A 25,844-nucleotide genomic window follows, 5' to 3' on the forward strand; every position below is an offset into this window, starting at 1 on the left:
ATTTTTCACATTTTGAAATTACATGGAGAGGATCCTCCATTCTCTTGCAAATTGAATTTCACAAGCTTTCAAAGCAATTTGGCTTAAGCTTGAGAAATAGACTCAGCAGCAGCTTTTTATCCAGCAGTAGTGGGGGAGGCCAGTGCCTCTTATCACTGATTTCAGCAGCTGGTTGAAACCAGCACAAATTCTCTATCACCATACAAAATACAATTACCTTTTTTACCCTCCTCATATGAGAGAAGAAAAAAAACCTGTTTGTTTGAAAAACTAGGACTGCAGCTTAACCTGAAATACTTTCTTGCGTTCAGCTGTATGATTTTTTTTTTTTTAATGAAAAGCCTGATTAATGCAGTTCAGGGCTGTGTGTGTTGTAAACCTGTAACCATTTGCTGACTTTTTTCATATGGTAAAACTCAGCTGGGACCCAAGCTCTCCCGTGGCCTGTCTCTGCTGATTGCTGAATTTGAACTGGTCACTTGGACAAAACAAGCAGAGCAATACCTTCTCCTTAGCAAAAGTCAAAGTGACACTCTGATGGTAAAGGAGAAGTTAGAAGTTAAATATTAGAATTATTGACATTATGTTAGGAGTTTCATCCTCTTTTGAGCAAAAGAACAGAAAATTTGGAGGGAGGGTCCTCCAAAGTTTTGAGATCCTACCACAAAAGCAGCCAAATTGGCATTATAGGCCTCTGTGTAGGCAACTGTGTCGAGTCCCACATGACTTCAAACAATGTTCAAGTTCCAACAATATCTGAATCAGAACATTTGTTCAGCAAATTAAATGCACTGCCTGAGATGGTAGGATAGTATTCAGGAAAAGAGAGTCTTATCCAAGCACAGATCTATTGCTCTTAATTTGTCCTGTATTAATGAACACTAACTTTGGGCCTAAATCTTTGATCATTTGCAGATGCCATAGATATCACACAATATTGGGATCTACCTGACTAGCTGGTGGTTAAGGATGGACTGCAAACTCAGGTGGTTCACTGTCTCTTTGCCTATTTTTCATTTTAAATCCTCATCCCAAGAGCTCTTGCATCTTTTTTTTTTTTTTTTTTTTTTTTGTGCACAACAAGAAAATAAGAATTTTGTAACTCACATTCTCCTCTCAGCTACACTGATGCCCATAACTGAAATCAATGGAGTTGTACCACAGTGACTGAGAATTTGGCTTGGTGTATGAAACAGTTATCAAACAGGTTTTTTTATTTGCCAAAGTCAAGGATCTGTTACCATTTACTTTCTGCCCATGATAATACACAGTATGCCAGGATAATACACATTTCTGATCCAACTCTCAGAGCATATTCATTTGTAAGGGGAAAAAAAAAAAGAAAAAAAAGAAAAAGAAAATTAAGAATTAGCTATTTGGCTGCTTTTAGTGGTACTAATAGCTTTTTGTCCTTAGAGAAACAAACATTTAGGTGCTATGACAATACTAAGAAAATTGTCAGCACAGCCCAGGGCATTTCCTCTCTAGTTCACTATTTGCTGTTTCCTTTTGGTCAAGAGTGGCTGCAAGTTGTTCCACCCAATACCTGCTGCAACCCTCTGTGCTTTCAATGGACCTTCGCCCTCCAGTTCCCAGAGCACAAGTGAAAGCCAGCATTAAATGAGAGATTTGCTGCCAGCCTGGCCAGAAAAGGACTGGCATCATTAGTAGCATCAACCACACTTATCCCAGCTCTTCTTTGTCAAAGTCAGGGATGAAAGCTTGGAGAGTGCCATCGAAGTTTGTACTGGAGAAAGTTAGACCAAAATTTATATTATGCTAAAATATTGACATATCTGAGGTCTGCTTTTGTTTATGATTATGTGTATTCATGTTTTATGTGCCAGCACTCTGAATCTTCTTAAGCTTCACCAAAACTCTTATAACTATGGGATACTCTAAGAAGATTAATTACTCCTATCTAACTTCTCAGGGTCTTCATTGTCCAAACTTCATCTTTACAAAGAAAGGCCTCACAGCCCTTATATACCTTCTATTCAAGATTCCACAGATCACTTCTCTCCCACAGGAAGTTAAATACAGGCTCTTGAGGCAAATATGACAGCAGATTATGTAGGAAAACAATCTGTCAATTATTCATGTATTTTTAACTGTCAGTAGGGTGGTACAGCAAGTGGAAACAAGAGGAGGAGAGCTGACAGAATAATGAGCCATCTTTTCTAAAGATCACCAGTAAATGCTCTGCTGGCCACAAAGAGCCACAATTAAGAGAATGCTGACATTGATAATTAATGAGCCATTTAAAACCTGCAAATCAGAGTACACTTTACATGCCCTATCACCTGTGGGTGAGATTTTGTAGAATGTAATTCACAGGTGCTCTGCTTGGATAGAAATAAAACATTTCATTCATTTCAAATTTTCACTGTTACAGAACAGTGGCTCAGATATCAGAATCACTCCTCATGGCACATCTTAATTAGAGAGATGAAAGAAAACAGAACTTCTCCTGTAGGGAGTGAATGAGAACTGACTGAGATTTTACCTTTAGCTTAGACCTAAGTTAAGATGGCACCAGAACAGACATAATTATTTCTAATTTCAAGGAACTACCTGATTCAAGAAAAGACTTGAAAAGCACATGTTTAAATCCCTTCCAATCCCAGCATTTACTTAAGAACATGTTTAAAGAAAACACATACATTTAAATACTATCTTGAACTGGAATTCCTCTGCATACTGAAGCTGCACAAGCATTATCTGAAAAATCTCATGTACCTTACTCATCAACAATAGATTTTTATAAAATTTCCTTTTATACTACAGGAAAAAATAAAGCAATTTCCATGATTACAGCCAATAGTCAGGAAATGCACCATTACAGTTCTATCTTACTGTTAGTATTTCTAAATAAAATTGTGCTCACACTGTGACTTTCACCTCTGCCACTGCATTTTTCTCTTCTTTGACCAAGGAATGCCAGCAAGGAGTTTTACTCTAAATTCCTATTTTCTCCTATGGGAATATGGACTCTCCTTTTTCCCTGACTGAAACACCTGAATACACTTCCTGTAATATTTATCTATTTTTCTTTCTTCAAGGGGGAAAACCCCTTTAGCTCCATCTACCTAGGTCAAGTGAGTACAGTTTTTTACTGATGACCTTGCCTTGCCAAAAAGAAAACTTGCCATTTGGTTTGGTTTGCTAGACACCTGAACATGAGCAAAATTTGCAATGTAATGAGGAAAATTTGATGAGCAAATGCATGAGCAAAATTTGCATGAGCAAATGCATGAGCAAAATTTGCAAGTAATAATTCTGTGGACAACGTGTGCTTAAACTCTGAGCATGAGCTGAAATATGAACAGTTATATATTCAGAACAGCAGAAATAAAAAAATAAATAAATAAAAGAAGGCACATTGTGTTACAAAATCATTCTTGTTGAGTTATCCAGCTCATTTTACTACCAACCCAGAACTCTAGAGGGAAAACAACAATACACCTTCTCTAATGTTCAACACTAAGCTAAAATCAAACCTAGTTGTTTCCTCAACAATGCTGAAACTTCCACCTACTAGGATTAACAATGTTGCTCAGTGTTCATCATTATTATTTTAATATTGCACTAGAAAGAAAATGGAATTGCCATATGGTGGAATTATCATGTCAGACATCTGTTACCTCCCTCTTATGGAAAAAAAAAAAAAAAAAACTTCAGTCTATTCACAGACTAAGCAAGCTGATAGCTATTCTTAATTTATAAAGATATTTATTATACAAAGATGTTAAGTATAGGATTAAATTAACTGTAGGATTTTCTTTAGAGGCTTACCTGTATAACACTAAAAGCATAGATAATATTCTCTATTTCTGTGTGGACTCAGCATCACAAAAATTATTGCAAAATTTTGCATACTGAAGTCAGTTAAGATTGCAGAGGAGGCACTGCCTCAACAGATTTGCAAAGCTTTTCACACAGTTGACTGAAAACATTGGGCTGATCTCAGCCATTTACAGGTTTATGCCTAATTAGATGAATATAATACACACAAAACACTTTGCAAACACTGGTCTTATTTTGATTTTCATTTTAAAACTTTCTCTTTTGTTTTTTTAAATTAGCCTGTACTTAACTATAAGGAATAATAATCTTAAAGAATCACACAGAAATAGGTTTGAACAGAAGTCTTTTTTATTCTCGGTATGTTGCTGATAAAAATTGAAAAACTATTTTTGATCATCAAAAATGATTCTTCCATCAATCACTGGGGAAAGCAATAAGCACATCCTGACCCCTTCTCTCCTGCATGTGCTTTTAATCATGACTGGCATTTCATAAGGAAAATACCACAACTGCCTTTATGCCTCATTTAACTATAATATTTGGCCATTTTAATTGCTTTAGAAAATATTATTTCTAAGATTATTCCTGTGTATGGTGACATAAGCAACCATCACCCACCCCAGGGACAAAAAATGTTAATATCATTATCAGGGAAATATTTTAAGCATTCATGCAATCCTAGTTGCAATTGGACTTCACTTCACCACAAAAATGTAATGAAAATAAAAATGTTTATACACTCAAATACATATGCAAATACTTAATTTTTAGAAGGCAACACATATCTAGCTACCACTGCCATCCTACCCTGTGGGATATGAAGGTATTGATAATGCTTTGGTATGGATTACATCAGTTAATTACCAAGTCCACCACACCTACAGAAAATGCATTCAATCTGTCATGTTTAATAACTCTGAGAGCCTGGAATTAAGCAGCTAAGTCTTCGTATTAATGTAAGGAATTATCAGCTTTTCTGAAGGCATTAAGACTAGATGGATGTCCCTAAAGTATTCAGTAAAATTCTCAGACACTTAATTTTAGTGAATTTGTGGCCTCATGAAACATGGAGACAGGATCTACACTAATTTTCCAAAATATGACCTGAAATAGACATAAAGAAGGGGGAATATTTCTCTTTGGAATTTATTAATGCTAACACATTTGTGAAAATCACAAGAGAATCTGGATAGGAAGAGAAAAGCAAATTATCTATTAGTCAGTGGAATTGGCTACGGCTACATGGACATCAGAACCTCACTCGTGCTGTTCCCAGCACCCTCACAGCATCACTCTGCACAGATAATGATGTCCTGTTTAAAAACCTGAAAATAATATCTAACTGTCACATAAGATTTGAAAAAATGTCTAAGGCCATTTTTTTTGACTTCGTCCTTTTTTTCCTAATTCATGAACATGTCAGAATCGTCTCTGTATTTATAGTGTTATGCTGGGAGCTGAGAAAAACCTGCAAGCTGACGGCCATTTCAAAAGCCCTGTTGACCTCTTCAGTCCTTCCTCTACACAGGATCCACCCACAAAGCCCCAGACATTAAATATGTGGCTGGATTTAAAGACCTAACAAGATAACACAGAACCTTCAAGTGTTTTGTTCCCCTCGTGAGCCTCTTTCCTCTGGGATCTGAGGGAATATCAGCGCCATGGAATCTCTTCACTCAGGCTTCCTCCCCCATGGTTTCTGCCCTTTCCAGAACTACCTCTACCTGTTCTCCCAAAACCTGGTACTTGCACCACTGTGTTTTTAGAGACAGACACAATCTGAAGTGATGATGTATCTGAACATATCAAATATTTTCAGGAATGGATTTGATCCTCAGCCCATCATCATCTCACAGCGGGGAAGTGCTTGGTTATTTATTAATGGAGAGGAACATATCATCAGATCTTCTGGAGTGGACTTTAAGAAAATGGTTCCTTTTTCTCACCCCATGCTCCTATGCACTTCAAGGAGAGAGTGGTATAGTTGGATCCAAGGAAAAATTTCAGTTCTTCTCTTCCTTAATGCAGACATCACTGCCCATCATTTATGTTCCCTCTTTGGAGAAACTGGCAAGTCTCATAGCTATCTTCCTTAAGTCCCTATGGAGACTTTACTGCTCCCCTTCACAGTAAAAAAAATTCCAATCTAATAACTTCACCTGGCTTTAAAAAATTTGTATGTCTGTGTGTGTATAAATATATGTGTGTGCTTGCAAAACCATACTGCAAAAAAGAGACATTTCAACAGACGTTCATTAAGTGAAAGGAAAACTGTGCAAAGAAATAAACACTGCATGCAAAGTTATTCATAACAGAATTGCAGATGTTCTAGGCAAAGAGCATCAAGACATAACACTTAGGAAGTATCTAACTCTGAAGTAATGCCAGCATATAAACAAAACATAAGTTTCAGCTGCTCGAATCAACTGTTGATTACTGAATGAAAACAAATATTTAAGGACAAGTTTAGCTAACAGATTAAATTAAATAAATCAATAAATCACAAAGTACTTATTGAGTTATTCAGGATAGACATAGGATGTTGATACTACCCACATGGGGAAAAATAGGGTTTTGAAGAAACCTTCTATATTAATTTATTTACTGAATGTCCCAAGAATTGTTTGATTAAAGAAAATGATCTGCAGCCTGTGAAGCAGGCATGCCTGTGAATGAAGATTTGGTCTTAATAACTGTAAGTGAGCAGAAAGGTTTCTCACGTTGCTGTCACTGTTGTGTTTAGAAGAAATTTTCAGTATTTAATACAGTTGTTTCACCTACATTTTGAAGAGCTCTGATACATGCTTGATGTTCAGCAAAACATCACACAACAGAGTCTTGTAATCAGGTCCTTGCCAGCCACACATAAAAGCAGGTTGCACACTGCAACTTGCAGCAATTAGCCTGATTAATTAGATATGGAAAGAAAATTCATCTCCCAGCGCTCCATGTGCTGTGGAAACACTTGGAATCCATTGGCTGGCTGCAGCAGCAGGACTGGGGGGGCTGCAAGTGGAAGCTTTATCAGGGCAGGGTGCCTGCTCTGGGCTCTCACCATGGAGAGAAGAAGGCCACACCCTGACTCAATTTGCTTTTCTTTCCCTCAGCTCTCGGGAAGCACACACAAAAGAAATAGAATGTATTATTCCACGCTTTCTGAAAGGAAATTGCGTGAGCCGAGCTTGTAAAACACACAGCACTTCAATCATAAAAATGCACCAAAGGAAGTGGTTAACGAGATCTTCAGGCTTAGCACGGCTCCAGAAAGCGATAAGGGGACTGAACGACTCTCGCTTTCTTTTCATGGGAGAACAGAAGATCTGAGACACAATACAAGGATTTCTATCCTTCAAGGCTTCTTAGAACCAGTGACTGCAACACACCCAGCCTTTTTCAGCCACCCCAAGTGCAGAAAACCGTATTATGGCCATGTGATGGTACAGTTAAGGGTCACCAGCTCAGCAACAACCTTTTGTTCCACCTTGGTGAAACAATCCCATCTCTGTGTAATCCTAATGTTTATTTAGTGTGCTGGCAGGCACTGAGAAGGAACAGTGGAAGGCACTGTTCCTCAAACTCTCAAACTGAAGAGTTTGAGAGAGAACCAAGCATTTCTTCCTGTGAGGACCCTTCCTAAGAAAAGAGGTTGACATAAAGAGCTGTAATTGTGAGGGAAATATTTCACAAGCAACAAATCACTGTTAAATTTGTTGTTTGCTCAGCAATATGTTTATGCTGTCCCATGTTATGCAAAGGGATAGTTTAGAAATATTACTGTCCTACCATGACATGAGCAACTTACTAGGAATAAAGAAAATTTTCTATGAAAAACATTGGTACTAAGATGTCTGCTCTACTAAATTTCACTGCATTTAAAAATGGTAATGTGTCAGAATTTGAGACTGCATAAAATTAATCTGGGTTAAAAAAAAAAACATAATAAAGCAAATTGTTATAAATTAACTTGGTCATTTAAACATGAAAGAACAACAAAATTAAAGCAGCAAGTGGCCTGAGATCCTTTTCTCTCCAACTGAACTTAAAAAGAATTTTTTTTGCAACTAATTAATCAGCAATTTATGCAAGCATCTTGCCATTCTTTGGATTATTAACGCTGCTGTAATTTCATTTACAAGCAGATTTTTTCCCCTGTGTGTACACACCATAGGGGGTAGTTTCAAAGCAGTGCACAAGTCTTAGATATACCCCACTGGCTGAACAGAAATTCAGTGGTTTGGCTTCCTTTTGGAAGGGCTGGAAACCCATCCCACCTGGATGGTACCTCATGAAGTAAATCCACAACAGAGCCAATGACAAACCAGAAGTCTTTTCTGGATTGTGCAGTGCAGTAGGAATGGAATAGCATTGCTGACCCTGTTCAGATGTTTCTGTGCCTGTAGTTTTCCATACAACTGGTTGGGATTTGCCTTTGGTGCTCCACTGTGCTCCAAGGAGCCTCTATGAACTATTCCTCTCCAACAAATGCCAACAACAGCAAACAGCAAATCTTATTCTCTGAGCTTGGCACAATAAAGTGCACTGTTAGAGTATTTATATATTAAGGTGTTATAGGATAAGATTTTCAAAATCATTGATGGAATATAAAAACATTAATGAGTTTGAGGAGCTTCTGAGAAACTCATCCTAAGCACACACATACGCTTTGTTCTTCTTTGTTCATCTTTGCTTTTTAAACACAAAGCAGACCCTGCAATATGCAACAGGAGACCAGGATGAGTGCCAGAACTGACACAATTTAGCTTCTCTGGGAGTTTAATATCCTTGAGATCTTTATGCTGAACCAGATTTGACTGAATTGGTCAAGGAATGCAATATTCATTGAGAGGGACAGACAGACAACCATGAGACCATATAAGTAATACTTGAAGACAACAAAACTACAAGCCAGTTCAAGAGGCAGTTGTACTGAATTTTCTAAAGCCACCCTATTTACAGAACTCCACTCCAGCTGAAAAAACAATATTCAATATGCAAATATTTTGCAGTAGAATGGGAAAATCTAATGTGATCAGGTAGCAAATATTAAAACAAAGATAGGGAAATTTAATGTTCAGTGTCCTCTTTTCAATTTTTTAGACATCTTGAGTGTCAGTGATGTTGACAATTATGTTTTAAAACAATTAATCAAATTATCAAAAATCACTAGAAGAATCTTAAAATTCTTAATATGACATTTTAAACAAAAAAAACCAACCAACCAACAAAAAAACTAAAACAAAAAAACCCTCAAAACCAAAAAATGCAAGGAAAAGTGGAAGTGTTCATGCACCTAGCTAAATTTCTGTGTACCTGCAATTGATACCTTCACCACTACCATTTTGCACAGAGATCCTACTGCAAATGAGATTTGTCCTGAACCCTCAAATTCCCCAGGCTCTGTCAGCTAAGGGACATGTCTGGATGCTGAGCACTGGGACACTGGGAGCTGTGGGATTCACTTTGCACTAGTGAGCATCTGTTGAGTCAAATCCTCATGATTTATCAGGGCCCTTTGCCTGCTGGGGCTGATGAACTTTGAAAGCTGGTGTGACCATCCAGGGAAAGAAGTGGAAGCAGGCACATGAAAAGAACACACTCGTGTATAGAAACAGGACTTTGCAAACCATGCAGCACACAATTTTAAACCAAAGTGGGCGGCAAAAACTCATCTTCCTATTAACGTTCTCTTCATTCATTTAATGATCAGTGAATCTCCAAAAAACATGCTCACATTTGCTGGCCTGTGTAGAGGTCAGGTGTTCAACAACCATTCTTAAAATTGAACTCTTTCCATGGATAACTGCCCTGCTTTCTCCAGTGCTTGTTTTTATTTGGCAGGTGAAGTCTCTGAGCCAAGCCTGTCATTGTCCATGCTACAATGAATGCTATTTAAATCTGCTGCTTCAATATATGTAAAGAAACATACCCTTCACCTGATGTATGCCCTCCAAGGCAACTGACCAAATTTCAGTTCATTGATTTGGTTCTGCCTGACCAAAAATCAGTGCCTATTGTTCCCAAACATGTAATCATCTCACAGTATAGAGCAATTGCTGGATAAGTGGCTTAGTGTTGTTGATAAGAACAAGGAGGACTGCCAGAATATGTTATGGAAAATTAAAAAAAGCTATTTTGCACACAATTTTCAGAAATGGTTTCCAGTGCATGAGAGTAGAGGCTGGTCTGTGGATAGGCTGTCATAATCAAATCCTTAGAAAGGGATGAGAAATGAGCATATTATTCTTGATTTACTATCACTTCATTTATGATTTCCAGTTAATACAGATTCACAAAGCCTTGCCAAAGAGATACTAAAGGCCTGATTGGGCTTTCCTAATTCAAGCAAAACCCATTCTCTAAGTCCTTTTGAAGCCTTTCAGGCTTCTGCCAACTCTTGCAATTTTTATTGCAAGCCTTGCAGTACTCAGTGTTTAGCTTAACATTTCGGCTCCTGGAGTTCTACAACATGAGAATCTTTATTTTGAGTTTTAAAAGATGTTTATCACCTTCATGACTTAACAGAAAAACTTGCAAATTAGACTTTTTTAAAGTGTTAAAAATAAAAGGCAAAGAGAAGGAAGAACTTAACTTTATCATTTTGCTGAATAACTTCATAAAAAGGTGATATTCTTAAAATAAATTAATGATTTCTGAGCCTGAGGGCACACTTAATGTTCCCTAAAAGTTAACAACACATATTTTCACGTAACACAAGTCCTGTTCTTGCAAAAATTAAGCTGGGGGTTTTCTTTCCATGCTTATAAAGTTATGCAAAATGTTGAGCCTCCTTCCATGCAGTGATCGTTCCTCAGCTCCCCTGCCAATGCCTACAGCTTCCCCCAGGTAAATGGCAAAGTGTGAAGCACAGGAAACATCTCACTGTCCACCCAGCTGGTGCCAGTTCTGCACCAACTGCTTGGCCAGGCAGCCCAGCTGCCTGATGCAGAACCTGCTGCAGCTCTGTGCTGATCCTACAGCTCTCTGAAAAGCCTGGATCAAAAAAACCCCGCAGGGCAGTAAAGTGTCCCTCCCACAATGGCTGCAAATCTGCACACTTGTTAACACTGAAACAACACAATGCTTGCTTCATCTCCCTCTTCCTCCTGCCTCCTGATTTCCTCTTTTTTTTCCTCCTCCTTACCTGATACCTTTTGTTTATTCTATGAGATACTGGAGGCAGGGACTCACTTCCTCTGTGTTTACCCAGTGGCCTGTATGGAAGCTGACAACTTGAATGCCATTACAATCAAAGGGGGAGTAGAGGGGAGGATTTAAGGCACTAAGGAAAATCAGGCATTCACCTACTACTGGCATTCAATAAGCTTTGAGTACCTTTCTCCCCTTAGAAAAATTTACATTTTCCAGTGCAATAATTAAGATGTCTGTCATCACCAAAACATCCATTGTTAAAATATTTCCAAGCTGGGAAAACCTTCATTTAGAGTCTTCAGCAAAAAGCATTTCTTTCTCAGAAGCACTAAGACCTCCTTCATCTAAAATCATGCACGACAGTATTCAACACACTTTCTGCAAGTCCCATGTGGATCTTGCATCATATATTGCTTTTGTTAATATCTGTGAGGGAGCAGAGACTCCATCAATTAAACACTGTAGGTTTTTTAAAAGAACCTCTCCTATAAATAGAGATTTAAATGATCTTCTTAAAGTATTGCAATCTTTAATTGAATTCAATACCTCTGCAAATGGAGCAAACAATCTCTGACAGATTAGATCATTTGCTTCTATTCTATTTCAGCCATGCACTGGTTTGCAGTAATGTAAGGTTGTTTCATTAGCAATTGCTGTTCAGCTGCATATTTTCCTCAGTAACCTAATTAATGCTGGAAAGGTAACTTTTCTTCTTGTGCATTACCATATGCCAGTGTATTTTACACCATTGCAGAGGTTATATATAAGCAAAAATCAGGGAAAAAAATGTAAAGGACAAAAATGAAAGAGAATGAAGAAATCAAAGGTGGATTTTTTTTTCATGACATGGTGAGCATCTTCATCTCCAGTGAAATTAAGGTGGAAAGTGATTACTCAGTGCCCTGCAGGACAGACCCAAGGGAGCCCTATGGGTCACAAGCTCAGAAATTTTTATATCCAGGTAGAATAAGAACCAGGTAGAACGAAGAGAAGAAATTATGTCCCTAAGGTGATTCAGTATCTTCCTAGGTCTTTGTTGCATGAATAGCATAGCATCCTGCAGACAAATTTCAGCTCTGACTTTAGGATGTTATCAATCTCCCAAAATCAAATCAAGGCCTGATGGCAAACTGTGCTCCAGTGCAGTCCCTGACTAATTAAGTGTATGAAATGACACACAGGGATTCTACAGGCGGGACATTCAGACATAGATGAAGTCAAGAAGGGCTTATTTATACACTCAGGATGCCCCAAGTGCTGCAGTGATGTTACCATGGAATGCTTTCCTCACAAATGTTGCTTTCAGGCTCCTTAATCCGGGGTTTCCCATCAGATGCGTGAAGCCCTTGCTCCAGCCAGGCTACCAGGTGAGAGAGGCTGATCAAAACTTTCACACTCAAAACTTGGTTTGCAGCCATGCTCTGCACCTCTGGGTGGTCCTGGAGCCTTCTGGAAGCTCCTCAGGGTGGGGTATCAAGGAGCTCATGGCATTTTGGCAGAGACACTTCAGCCAGAAAGGGATGAGGAAATGGCACAACTGCCTTGAGGCCACTCAGCCCCAGCGGCAGCAAGCTTCTCTAAAAACTTGAGTAGATGTTCTGACAGAGTCAAAAAGGGCCATATCTTATTTCAGGCCTAGAAACAGAAAAGCTTTGGAAAATCATTTTGCCCAAATCGTTTTGTTTCCCCTCTTCAGAAAAATTTACACCTCACCACAGTTGTTAGCTTAAGAAAATTTTCTTCCAAAAATATCCCGCTGGAAAACCTCAAAAATAAAAAGTCTTAGTGGCTAAACATGCAAATAGTGTGCAAATTATACTGGGGAATACTCCCAGAAACTGAGGCCAACTGGCGAAGCAATTATACCAGTAAATTCCTGCTGCCTACAGATCATGCAAGGTGACAACTGAGAATGGCCCCTCTGACATTTTTCCTCCAAAATTGTGCCTGGGAGTAACATGAAAGAGTGGGAGAGGCCAACAGTACGCTGGGAAGTGGAACAGCTTAACTTTGTTTAATTTTAATTTAGTAACATTAATTTAGCTCAAATTATTTCACACCATGAGGGTGTTCTACATTTTAGAGACGTATCTTCCCTTCAATAAATTTGGTAAAGTCTTAGATTTTGTTGCTGCAAATACTGAGGTCAGACTCGTTGGATAATAGAGTGCAAGATACTATTCAAAACAGAATTAAGAACAAAGAAAATCTATTGCTATTTATTAAAACTCTGTAACAATAATTATTTAAAACCTCCTGCAACCTGCAAGTCAAAATGCTTTTGTTTTAAGGCTCATTTTTAACTTAAATGTACTGCTTCAAGTTTGTTAAGTAACAGTTTTTACATTTACTTTACCATAGTTTTTGATCCATAGTACAAAGCGTACAAAAATACTACAGACAGAAAAGCTGAAGTGTCAAATTTGATGCCCCAATTCACTCTGTGACTTGAGGTTTTACACAGAAAACAGGCAACCTGACCTCAGCCTCTGTCTAACCTGCATGTGCTTCATTCCTGAGCAAATGAACCTTATTCAGCACACCCTGTCTCTCCCTCATGGTGCTTTCTGTGTTCCTTGTCCTACTTCTGGATCTCAGGAGTGTAGCTGTCTGTCATGGCTTGGTGCCACAGTGGGCACACAAGCATGTGAACAAAAAGGACATGAGAAAAGCTTTTAGCAGTCTACTTTTTTTTTTTCTTGGTTTGGTTGAGGGTTTTTTGTTTGTTTTTTGTCCGGTTTTTGTTTGGTTTTTCGTGGGTTTTTTTTAAGAAAGAATAAATATAAAAGAAGTTTTAGGTTTTTAAAGCACAATGTCTGACTGCTGTTACTCAAGGAAATACACAAGATGAAGGTTAATTCATTCACATTCTTTTCTTCCCTCCTTTCCCAATAAGTAAATTCCTCCACATATTATACAGAGATCCTGACAAAACCTGAAAGCTACTTCATATATCACCAAATTCATGAGATGCAAATAACCTCCACAAACAATAAACAACAGTCCATGACTTGGAGCCTGAATCTCCCATGGTGCAGAGTGCTCTTAATTCCCTCTGCTGCCATTGCCTCTTGTGAGGAATACTGCCAGAGAGGATGATCAATCGTGGGACTAGAGAAAGTGCTAATTCCCTCTTTTCCAGCCTCTTGCAACTTTTTGTCTTCACACCTCCTTCCTGTTCTCTCTTAAAACTGGGTCTCTTTTCTCTATCTCATGGATAAAGTCACCACTTCATTTCATTATCTCTAATTCCAGACATCCTGCATTCCTGCACTGAAAGTAATCAATGTAAGCCATCAAAGGAAGAAAGGGTACTTAAAAATATGCACCACTATGAAGATGGATGACAGAGCAATGTAACTCAGCACCAGAACAATCTGAACTGGTAGGTTTGCCTAATTTAGAAGAAAAGCAAAGCCCTTACTTTCCCTCAAAATGCTGGTGAACATCACATCCGTGAGACGTGTACGGTACAGAACTTTCAACAGGAACTCATGCATTTCTTTAAGGGGGAACAATTTCATCAGCAGAGGGAATGGGACAAAGGAAGCCACACTCAGAGGTGGGAAGATATTTGCAAAAGGTGAGGAAGCTGACTAACCTGACCAATGGGTTCTTTGGTCGGAGCCTTTCCTCTTCTGGCGGTGCTGGTGGCCAAGGTGGTGGTGGTTTCCATGACTGACGTGGACATCTCCGACTGCATGGCGGTGGCTGTGGACTCAGTTGTCATAGAGGAAGGCACTTCACCAACAAGTCTCACATTCCCTTCTATCATGATGTTGGCATCATTTTCTGCTGCCATATTCAGAACTTTCAAGCCATTGTAGTAAAGACCAGAGAGCTGGCCTTGGAAAGGGTGGCCACGTTCCTTGCCTCCAATTTTTATGGTTGCTTGGCTATTGAAGATTGTGAGCTGACGCCCTGCGAAGATAATATTATATACATGCAAAAATGTTGACTGTGAACGCTGTACTCTACACGAGTGATAACAGATTGTCATGGGGTGAAAAATGAGAGCAATAAACTATAAGAAAAGGATTTGACTCATAATTCATTGCTTTTAATGAGGTGTCCATGAAATGCATAAATTTTGAGAGCGTTTGCATTTTTCTTAATTTACGGCGTTTTGAGATTTATATGTTTTTTGCTAAAAGGCCAATCAAATATATTTGCAAATGTGTTTGGCACTACAAGATATACCCCTCTCCCTTCTACCTGAAAGCAGTGTTAACCTTTTGGTGTGTCTCAAGAATGACAGGTTCTCTAATTCCTTAAAATAACTTTTTCTTCAAGTCTGCCAACATTTAAAAGTTTGGGTTTTTTTCCACACATTGCAGCATAGAGCCTATAGCTTTATGTACAAATGAGTTTATGTATGTATAGACATATACAAATATGTATATACACACAAAGTTTATATATATGCCATCAAGTCACTAGGTCAAGTGAGTTTTAAAGAATTTATGCGGTAATTTGTTGCATCTCTATGTAAGTGAATATTTACATTTTTAATTAAATATTTCATTTTTGTAGTTTAATGTTTTATTTTCCTTCAACATACACACTGAAAAGAAACACATGGTTTACACTAAGTATCTCAGAAGCAGATTCAGAAATAGATGTCTGATTGGCTTTCAGCAAGGCTATCAATTAAAATAAAATATTTTAGATGTAAAAGCGGCTTCAGAAATGATACACATACCGATGGAGAAATCATGGCACATTTCCATTAAAACAGAGAAATCCTCAGCAACAGTACCACTCTTAGTAAATAGAATAGTCACTTTAGTGACTATTTGGTTTCTGCTCACAAAAAGCATGCACACAACTTTAAGATCTGTTTTAATTAGTGTTTGTTCCAAAATCCCCTTAGAAGATTGCAAACGTTAAAGGGACTTCATTTTGATTGGCAATTCATATTGCCCACTATTTAAGACACCTACAGTTTAAACAAATTTTTTTTCAGGACCATAATGAAGATATCATAACTACAGATATTTTTAGTTAATAATTTAGATGCTGGAACATGTAATATAATCTATGAATGATTTATAATTTTTGGTTAATGTTTGCTATGAGTACCTTCATAGATTGAGTTAGTGGATTATATTTAACAGTCCCTTTAACCTTAAGTTAACAGGGTAAGATTATTAAACAGCTGGTACTTCTAGAAATGTATAGAAATTATTATACAAGGTATGCAAATATTACTCTATATTTTACTTTTTAAAATTTGTTTTAATTTAGTTTTACTGAAATTTATTTTTTATGTTTATTAGTGTTACAATGAAGCACTACTTGGTTATGTTCAAATTATTTTTTTATTTGAAGTTTTAATCAATGTTTTTTACCTTTGTCGAGTAGCCATTCATCAACTACTCGACCAAGTCGATATGGAATTCGCTGTCTAGCAATCGCCAGGCGCTCGTTATCATTGTTTCCTTTAAAGTTTAAAGAGACATTTCATTGGTTAAAATCTGTAAGGTCAAAGGTTAAAAGTTAATACTTAAAGCTTGAGCTATACAGTTGCCACATGATTTTTTGAAATTTGGAATTTTAAAAAGTGCTACCTAGAACATTTCATGGTTCAGACTGTTCATTCATTCATTTATTTTATTTTAGCAAACAAAATTATTCCTATGTTAATTGAAAATTAGAAATCTGCATTTGAGCTAGGTTATTAAACTTATGTTATAGACAGACCCAAAAAACAAATTTAAACATCATCGAATGGCTTTACAAAAAAATGATAGTTGACCTCAGGGTTTTGTCTTTTTTGATGTTTCTTATTAACTAGTTAAACATGTTCAGGTGAAACAGGTTTAAGTTTTCAAAAGACATCCAACCTCTCACTCCAGGTTAGTCATTTAAAGAAGAAGAACACAACTCTTAATCACCATCTAAGGCACACTTACTTCTTCTGTCTAATAATAGTCCTGCTGTAACTTATTCCTAAGCAGAAAAAATACACATTTCTTTGCTTCATTTAAATAAAATTCAGAGATTCAAATACATGGTACAGAACAGACCAGGGCATTCACAGTTTGTACATTTTCTTAAGACTCCTTGACAATGTCTTGAAGGAACACCAAGGCTTTGACAAAAGTGACTTGCTGAAAGGTAGCCTGGTTCTGAAACGTGCAAGTGCTTTAAAATTTAGCAAGAGGCCATCTGTGGTGGGGTTTCATAAGTTAAGAACTAACCAGAACCCAGCAATGCAATGGACAAACTTCTCATATTTGCCAACTGTATCTATTCTCAGTCAGTGCAGAGATCTCTGACTTCTTTAACTAAAACAGTGAGATAAAATAAGACTGATACACTCAGAAAAATAGCAGATGAGGAATAATTAGTGAAACACTTTAAATATTTATTTGCAATTATAGTTTTTTGTGTTTGGGTGATATAGCTGTGATCCCTCAGAATACCACTTAGAAAGCTACTTCGGAGAATGGCAAACCTAAATATTTCCTTCAATGTGTAGGCTTTTGGAGGCAGCAGAGTTTTAGACCAACAGTATCTTTTTCTTTCATTCTATTGGTTCATATTAGTAAAGAATCTGAGAGATAAGAAGGGCAAGATGGGTAAAAGGCAGTCATTCATAAATCATGTTCAAATACAAAGTCAATCTTACTGGCTCAAACGTGCATATTTTCTTTGACTTCAAAACCCACCAAACCAACCAAGAAGCCAAGTCCTGTATCTGCAGTGGCAATGTAAGCACACACTGTAGTAAGCCCACATAGTGCTCAGAAAGATATGTTCTTGAGCTAGAAGGACCCTACTGCTAACTGTTAAACAGAAATATTATCCAAATTCAGGAGATCAGTGTTCCAGTTTGTCACAAAATTACAAGCCATAACAGGCTTGCAGGGAAGAATCTACAATAGCCCCCAAGGACTGCAAATGAAACCATGGTGGTTTTATGCAGATATTTATTCTACAGTGCTGAGAACTGCTATTTTCCATGTTTCATGCATCCCTCATTTGGTTTAGCATGGACGTCATTCACCATTCCAGAAGCTGACCTATTTGCTTTTGAGGAGATGGCCTTTTCCTGTCCCTTCCCTTCCCAATTTCTAATCATAAAATGGTTTGGGTTGACATCATTGCAATGGACATTTGAAGATCATCTCTTCCCTCCCCCCTGCTATGAGTAAAGACACCTTTCACTAGATCAGGTTGCTCAAAGCCCATTTGACCTGACCTTGAGCCCTTCCAATGATGGGGCATCCACAAATTCTTTAGATTACCACAGAGGATGGTTTCACAATTCCTCTGAGTAAATATACTGAGTAAATACACTATGTGAACATCTGAGTGCATGTCATATTAAAAAGTACATGGACATATATGCATATATATAAAATATACACATTATGTACATTTCTCTCTGTTCTCAGTTTTTATATGTATTTTCCATAAAACAGGACTAAAACTGAACATCAAACGTTTTATGGAAACTTTCCCTTTTGTACTTCTCCCAGAAAGTGAAAATTTAGAATTAAACACATCACACCACAACCACTCTGATGATGTGAGAATACAGAAAGTTTTAATTTTTTTTTTCTATTTTGATCTTTAAAATTGCTTCTCTTCATCTTGGCCTCTTTTTCTTACAACAAACTTCCTGTGACTGAATGGAAATTTGAGAAGTACCAGAAAAAAAAACCCCATAAAAATGACGCGTGACCAACAAAGCAACCCCAAAAAAACCCCCAAAAACCAAAAAAACTAACCCAAAACAAAAAACAACAAACAAACAAACAAACAAAACCAAAAAATGAAAAGGAAATAAAAAAGTATGATCTTACATGTTTCTGTTCTGGATTTGTATCTTCCATCAAAATATGTGTGTATATATGTATACCTAAACCAGTGAGGTAACAATTTATATTTTCAGATAGTCAGTTACTTTTAACACATTTATCTTTTCAATGAGATGTTTCGACAGTTTCTATTGAGGCTTTATCACTTGAGTCACTGAATAAGTGAGAGAACATCCTATTTCTAAATGGTTTCCTTAACTTACAGTTAATGAATCATGAGTTTTAGTTAGTGTTGGGTACCCTTTTTTTTTGGCTTATCTATATTTAAAAAAAAATGGGGGAGTGGGTGAAATTCTTCTGTGTCATTTATAAGAAAGGCTAAGTTGTTCAGAAGGGGTCTGTGGGCATAAGGAATACATTAACATAATGGAAATAAGTCTCATGGGTAGAGATCATCATTCACTCATCAGCTTCCCGCACCATTACTCACTGGACGCCTTTCAAGAGCAAACATTCTCTAGCTCCCGAAAGAACCAGGAAGTCATGGCTAAGTGTTCACAACTGCCTGTAGTGGGGAGGCATTAAACTGTGCTAATTCACCCAGTGGGTGCAGATCAGGAACATGTAGTAAGAGGAGCCCCTGCAGCCCCCAGACGGGATCCTCAGTACTACTGCAACTCTCTGTTGTAATTCCATGACTAACACGGGATCTATCCTAGACAAGGTCCACTCTCTCTATCCTGCAGCTCCTCCAGAACATCTCTATGGTGATCCTGGAAACTCCTCTGTGAACTAACAGCATAAATTTAATCTTGGCCAGCTTATACATTTCTTTGAATTATTTCATTAAAACATACAATATGTATGATTTCTGAGACTATTATAATGTGATTCTGTCAATAAATTGTGTTTCATACTAGCTGCAGCAGTCCTGCACCACTGGGAGCAAAATTCAAATGAAAAGCAAGAAAATAACAATTTGATTTGTAAAGGTCACACAAAAAATAATTGCTGATTACATTAGCCCATTCCTCATCAGAGGAGAAGTGCACTGTGAAATACATCTCAATTTGATACTATTACGTTAGCTTAAATTCTTCTAGTATATAATATAAATGGAAAGGTTAGAGGGAAATGGTGTGGAACTTATCTGGATTTAGTTTCAAGGAGAACACATGGATTTAGTAATGATGAAACCAGTAGACACATAACAACTACATGAAAAAAAAATATTCACAGAATTGAAAATAACAGAAAATCCATTAGAAGCAACGAAAATCCTATTTACTGCGTAACAAAAAACACATTTAGTTTTAATAACTGATTCTTCCCAAACATCTGGTTGGGTCATACAACAAATCTGGATAGACCCAGTAAAACTGGATGCATTTCCCTCATCTTATAATCTCATCCCCAGTAGAGAAATCATAAATACCACAGACTATTTTCCTCAGGAGTATTCAGTTCACGTATTTCTACCTTCCTTTATTTATGCTTGTTTTTACCAATATGGTGAACCACAAGGAACTTCTTCAGTAAAAACATTTCCAAGAAGGTTAATAAATTTTTTCATGCTCTAAATAAACCTGTGGCTTTGAGATTTTATTCTGTTACCCATCTGAAAGATTAAGTGCTCTGGCAGGCACCCTTTCAATCGTAATTCATAAAAGAAACCCCTGATGTGCCTAAACTTTAATTGTAGACAGCTATGTGACTATCCAGCATTACTCTTCTAGGTTATATGGCCAAGATTTCTTTGATTAAAAAAGCTGGGTGGAAATGATTCATTCAGGATGTGCACCATGACATTGTCTAACCTGATTGAATTCTAGATGGCTCCATTCTTCTGCCAAATACACAATATTTTGTCACAACAGAGTGTTAATTCCATACTGGCAGAAAGGCTTCAAGGGAATAACAATAATTCCAAAGAATCAAGGTAAGCAGAGAAGAGCAGCAAAGGTCAAATCTTTGAGTCAGAGTTAAATCTTGTGTCACAACTGAGAAGAAGCAGTCCAAAAAAACTTTAATCATACCTTTATATCTATAGGTCAGCTGGGACAAACCAACTATGTGAACTTCACTAATATGTATTTTATCCCTCCTGATTTATTATATTGTCAGGGCTGGAGTGTAATTCTATTTTGTGCTCTGAAATAAAGGTGTCAGTTATTGATGTGAAATAGCAGCATCCTTGAAAGGGAATAAGTAAGAAGGTTGAAAATCGTGAGTGTGTGAAGAGCAAGCTAGACTAGAGAGCATTTTCTTTGAAACAAACCCTTTAACAGATTACAAATTCACATTGTTAGTCCCAGTGATCTGTTAGGGAAATAAATAACAAAGTGATGAAAGCAAGGTCTCTCTCCATTTATAAACAACTCTCTCTCCCTGGTTTTGCTCATCATGATCTTGACACCGCTCTTTCTGAATCATGGCTCCCCTGACATCTTCGAGAGGAAGGCAGAGACCACATCACTCCTCCAGATGCAGTTAGGGATGAAATCCGACTGAAACATCAATTGCATGGCATGAGAGGAAGTCAAAGCAGCTCAGGGTGGGATATGGGGGCAAACAGTTCACAAACAGTCTCACATAGGCAGGAAATGAAATCCCAATCTCAGTAATGTCCTATACTAAAGTTCTTTCATACCATCTGTTTCCATTGTTGTGCACACATTGCACAATATGTGTGCACAATAATGGAAACAGATGGTACGAAAATATGGGTTGCATGGGGTAGGCAAGAGGTCCAAGTTCAGCTCAGGAAGTCACTGTGTCAGGTGAGGGACACTGCTCTGACCTCTGTTTTTGCTGAGTGCTAACAGACTTGTCTAGCCAGTGTTGGACCCAGGAGTGAGCTCTGGATGGACCAGATGAAGGTGTATGTCCTTTCCTGCTGCTGAAAAATGTCAGCTCTCCTTGTAACAGGGAGTGGGGAGAGACACAGGAGGATGGAGGGGTCAGTCCTGAAGATGTTGTATGAGGAGTTACATACCCAGAAGGCTGATTTGGGCTTCCTCCAGTGCTTGGAGGGAAGGTAGACACAGAGTTGCAGAATGTGAATATTTTGAACAAACCTTACCATCAGCTCAGTGAGAAGGTAAAAGTGAAAAGAAGCTCTTAAATTAGAGAAAGAACCTGTAGCAAATAAGTAAGAGTGCAGCTCTTCATTGCCTTACCTTCTCAAGAAAATTTAACCTATAAAGAGAGAAACCACCGTGAAGTACCACTTTAAATTTTGAAGTGCCAAACCTGGCAAGTTCATACTAAATGAGCATAATATAGTATGACCCTTTACACCCTACAGGAACTCCCAAATCCTTTATAATGACTATTAAGCATCCATAGAGACTATTTGCCCACAGAATGACTGAGAGCAGTCTTCATAGAAGAGTAAAATCTCTCACTAGGGGTGTATAGCACTGCTAAAAACAAAGTAGAACTTAGGTTTGCCTTTAAGATTACAATTACCACATCTATTGAAAGATGTCCATTTATCTTACAGACTGTACCAAAACATCTTCTATTCACCTGTAAGCTCCTTATTTCATGCTTGAGTATTAAACAAAGTAAATAATATTTTTACAACTTTCTACAGGATTAAACTGTGAACTCTCATTAACCTCTCAGGGGGAGAAGAACCTTTACTTCAAATCAACTACCTTCTGCCCTGTTTTTGTTTTTGATTATTTTTCACTAGATTAATTACTAATTAAATGAAGAGTGTGCTCTTCCTGACTCTCACTTCCTCGCTATAATGCAGTGTCTCAGTTTGTGCAGTGTTGGATGGCTTATTTTGAGAGATTGATGTATTATATCAAAAACAAGCAAGAGAAGATGAAAAGCAACAAGAAGCAGATAAGAAAACATAAGACTTGTTTGATAAATTAAAGGTCATATTTTGTTATCTGGAGTTTTACAAAGATCCTTTGTACTGCCTGCGTAGTATTAAAGGAGCTAATATTATAGGGTTGCTGCTAAAATAGGCAGGAAAATTGATAGAAATCATTGAAGAGGAATGAATTGTTGTAAGTATGGTACCATATCCCACATTACCCCAAGAGTGACATTTTGCAGTTCTCCAAGGTAAAAGGACTCTGAACTGTTTCTAAATCATAATGTCACAGCATTTAAGGTTACCTTTTCTATAAGAATTTAACCAAAAGTTGACTGTAAGCAGTTTCTTATTCCATAGATTTTCAACAACTGAAAAATGGAGAATGTTTCAAGCCTATTGCATTGAAAATTAGCTAGATCTGAGATAGCAGCTACTGAGGGTGCTCTACTGACTTTTTTCTAAGTAGCAATCTAGATGATCTTCATTTCATGCTAGAAAAGAGGTGCTTATAGAATGTCTCTTGACAGAAACAATACATTACATAAATGAACAATGGCAAATGGAAAACACTGTGCTCAGCTCTCATTTTAAATTCCCACTGGGCTGTAACTCCATGAATATCCAGTATTCAGGTAGAAGCCATCAATAAGAAAGGACTTAATAACTGTGTGGTAAGTCTCCTAATTAAATTTAATCACCACATAAATTCTGAGATCAGAATAAGGACAAACTGCAAAAGGTCATTGCTCATATCCTTGCATTTTATTGTAATCAGTGAAAGGCTTTGGAAAAATCTATTTTTCCCATAAGTTATTTGTGGACAATTTGCAACATGAAAACTTATCTGAAACAATTGGAAAAATCTTCTGGAGTTAAATCTTGCTCTTGGTTATGTGGCTGATAAGAGAAAATAGAGTATTGGCCTTCAGTTGTGATCTCCAAATCTGCTGAAGTTGGACTGCTTTAGCAGACTGTTCAGTGCAGGGTACAGATAAAGTCATGCTCATTACATGACCAGATTCATAAACACTGTATGAAATCCAAAGCACTCGGCATCAACATTCATCAACACCACACAAATTCCACTGCAGCATAAATTTTAAAGATGTTGATTTTGTGTTCTTTGACAAAACATGAAGATGCTGGAGTTAACCCCTATGTCCCCAAATCCTGGGACATACAGGTGCTTTGTCACACTTGCTGCACCTGCCCAGGCTGTATCAGCTTGTTCTCCTAGGGACAAGCATAATTACACACCATCCAACAGGAGGAAAACAGATGTCACTATTTGGACCAGATTTTGCCTAGCAGAAAAAAACCAAATGTGCCCATATAGACAGAAAATGGCATTTAAGAGATAAAAATCTGTTCTGTGTCAGCAGTGAGGGCAAAAAGGAAAAAAAAGAAAAAAAAAAGAAAAAAAACCTAGCCCTTGGCTAAAGCAAGCTTGAGACTTTCAGTTCTGTCCAAAAGTGGCATTTCAATTTGTGTATTTAAACCTTGCAGACATTTTACTATAAAAGAATAATCTATTTCAAATGGAAAAGTTTAAACTTGCACATATAATGCTTTTGGCAAGACACAGAAACAGAAACTGTAAATAATAGAAACAGATGCTCACTGAGATAAAAGCAAAGGAGTGCTTTAGGACTGCAGAACTACAATGAGACCACCACCATGGAAAAGAATAATGGCTGTGAGTAGACTCCCAGAAGAGGTTTAATCTTATCTGTTAAAAATTGAAATATTCTGATTTCCTATTTATGATATCTTTTTTTTAAAAAAATCACTAATAATTCCCCTGTAAACTAAGATGTTGCATATCATTTCAACATTTTATAAAATGCAGCTCGTTTTCTAATAATCTGCAACATATTTCCAGTTAGCTAAGGTTTTTTCTCTTGTGACTGATTTTATATATATATATACACATATATATGTATGTGTGTATGTAAATATGCATATATAAATAAATAAGTAAATATGTATATATGTTTGGGGTTTTTTTGGTGTAGTACAGCCTAGAATACTACGAACTACTGCAGAATATTTGATTTTGTTTTGAGATGGCAATTTTGAAGAACATTTCAGTGCTCAGATACTCTGAATTTCTCTATTCAAAACTCTTCTATACTTTCCTTCTTGTATGGTTTAGGAAGTTGTCAAGGACGAGAAAGCCTGGTTACCATAACACATTTATCACTCTCCTGATAGCTCTGCTTCCTGACTTCTCATACTCTCTGTTTAAAATGGGACAAAGCCCCACTGCTGGGTAAAGACCCTGTGTGGGGAGTAGGCAGGAGAAGGGCTGCCAGTGTTGGCACAAACCACATCCATGGAGAGTCCATTTGAGTGCACCCTATTCTTCAAAAGTCCATGAAGGCACACTGAGTGAGCATTGAGCACAGAAGCAATTCTCTGGTGCCTTCCTAAATCATGGCCTGAAGACATCTTTGAGCAGGTCTCTCCTGGCATGTTTCCAGGTGACAGATGGTGTCAAGGAAGCCTTGGGCCTCCAGAAGAAAAAGCCAGTGACTCCAAAGCCAGTCCTAACACGTGTGGATCCTGCACCAGCTAAACCAAGACATCCCTGTGCTTTAAGCTCTTGCCCAGGACACACTTTGATATGAGGAGCTGCTCTGTGTTAAAAGCTAACTAGGACACATTTTGGATGGGCAGTGCAAAGCCAGCAGCTAACTTTCATGTAGGTCTAAATTTATTGGCTTGATTTTCAGAGCAAATCTGAGCTGAAACACCAGAATGCAGAAACAATCAGTATTGAACTATTTAAGCATGTATGAATTTACAAGGAAATAGATTATCACTATTCCGCTGTCAATATGTTTAATTTTTCATTTTGTTTTACAAAAATCCATCTGGTGATGCAATACCCACAGTGCAGACCTGAATTCTACTTTGAAACACTTATGAAATGTTAAATGGGAAATAGATCAACTTTAAAAGAAAATAGCTCTGCTAGCACAATTTACACATCTACTTTTTCTCATGGAACCACTTGACCTTTTAAAAACATACTGAAACCCACCATGTTGAAATTAAATAGGGCTATTATCATCTTTCCAGCTTTATGAACTCTTGTAGCTTCTCTAACATGAAGCCCTAATGCATTATTAAATATAATGTATTATGCTATTTAAATTATTTTTATTTCTAAATGATGGTACTGAGCAAAGTGAAGTATTAAATAAGCATCTAATTCAAAGCAGATAATACACTAACAGCTAAAATGTGCAGATGACTTACTAATAAAATATTAATTC

The 25,844-nt window shown here is 37.4% G+C and overlaps 1 protein-coding gene across 33 annotated transcripts in view; it reads right to left on the minus strand.

Annotated features, from left to right (window-relative positions):
* NRXN1 (neurexin 1) overlaps positions 1-25,844 on the minus strand; it is a 681,323-nt gene that overhangs the window by 80,273 nt on the left and 575,206 nt on the right. For 22 of the 33 annotated variants that reach the window (XM_077176064.1, XM_077176060.1, XM_077176056.1 and 19 more), the window contains 2 exons: positions 16,308-16,397; positions 14,558-14,877 (listed from right to left, as the gene is read on the minus strand). In XM_077176064.1, the coding sequence (XP_077032179.1) occupies positions 14,558-14,877; positions 16,308-16,397 (410 nt within the window). The remainder of the gene's footprint in view (positions 1-14,557; positions 14,878-16,307; positions 16,398-25,844) is intronic. The other 11 variants (XM_077176077.1, XM_077176074.1, XM_077176071.1 and 8 more) reach the window with 1 other exon arrangement.

Source organism: Agelaius phoeniceus, chromosome 3, assembly GCF_051311805.1.
Source record: "Agelaius phoeniceus isolate bAgePho1 chromosome 3, bAgePho1.hap1, whole genome shotgun sequence".
NCBI lineage: Eukaryota > Metazoa > Chordata > Aves > Passeriformes > Icteridae > Agelaius > Agelaius phoeniceus.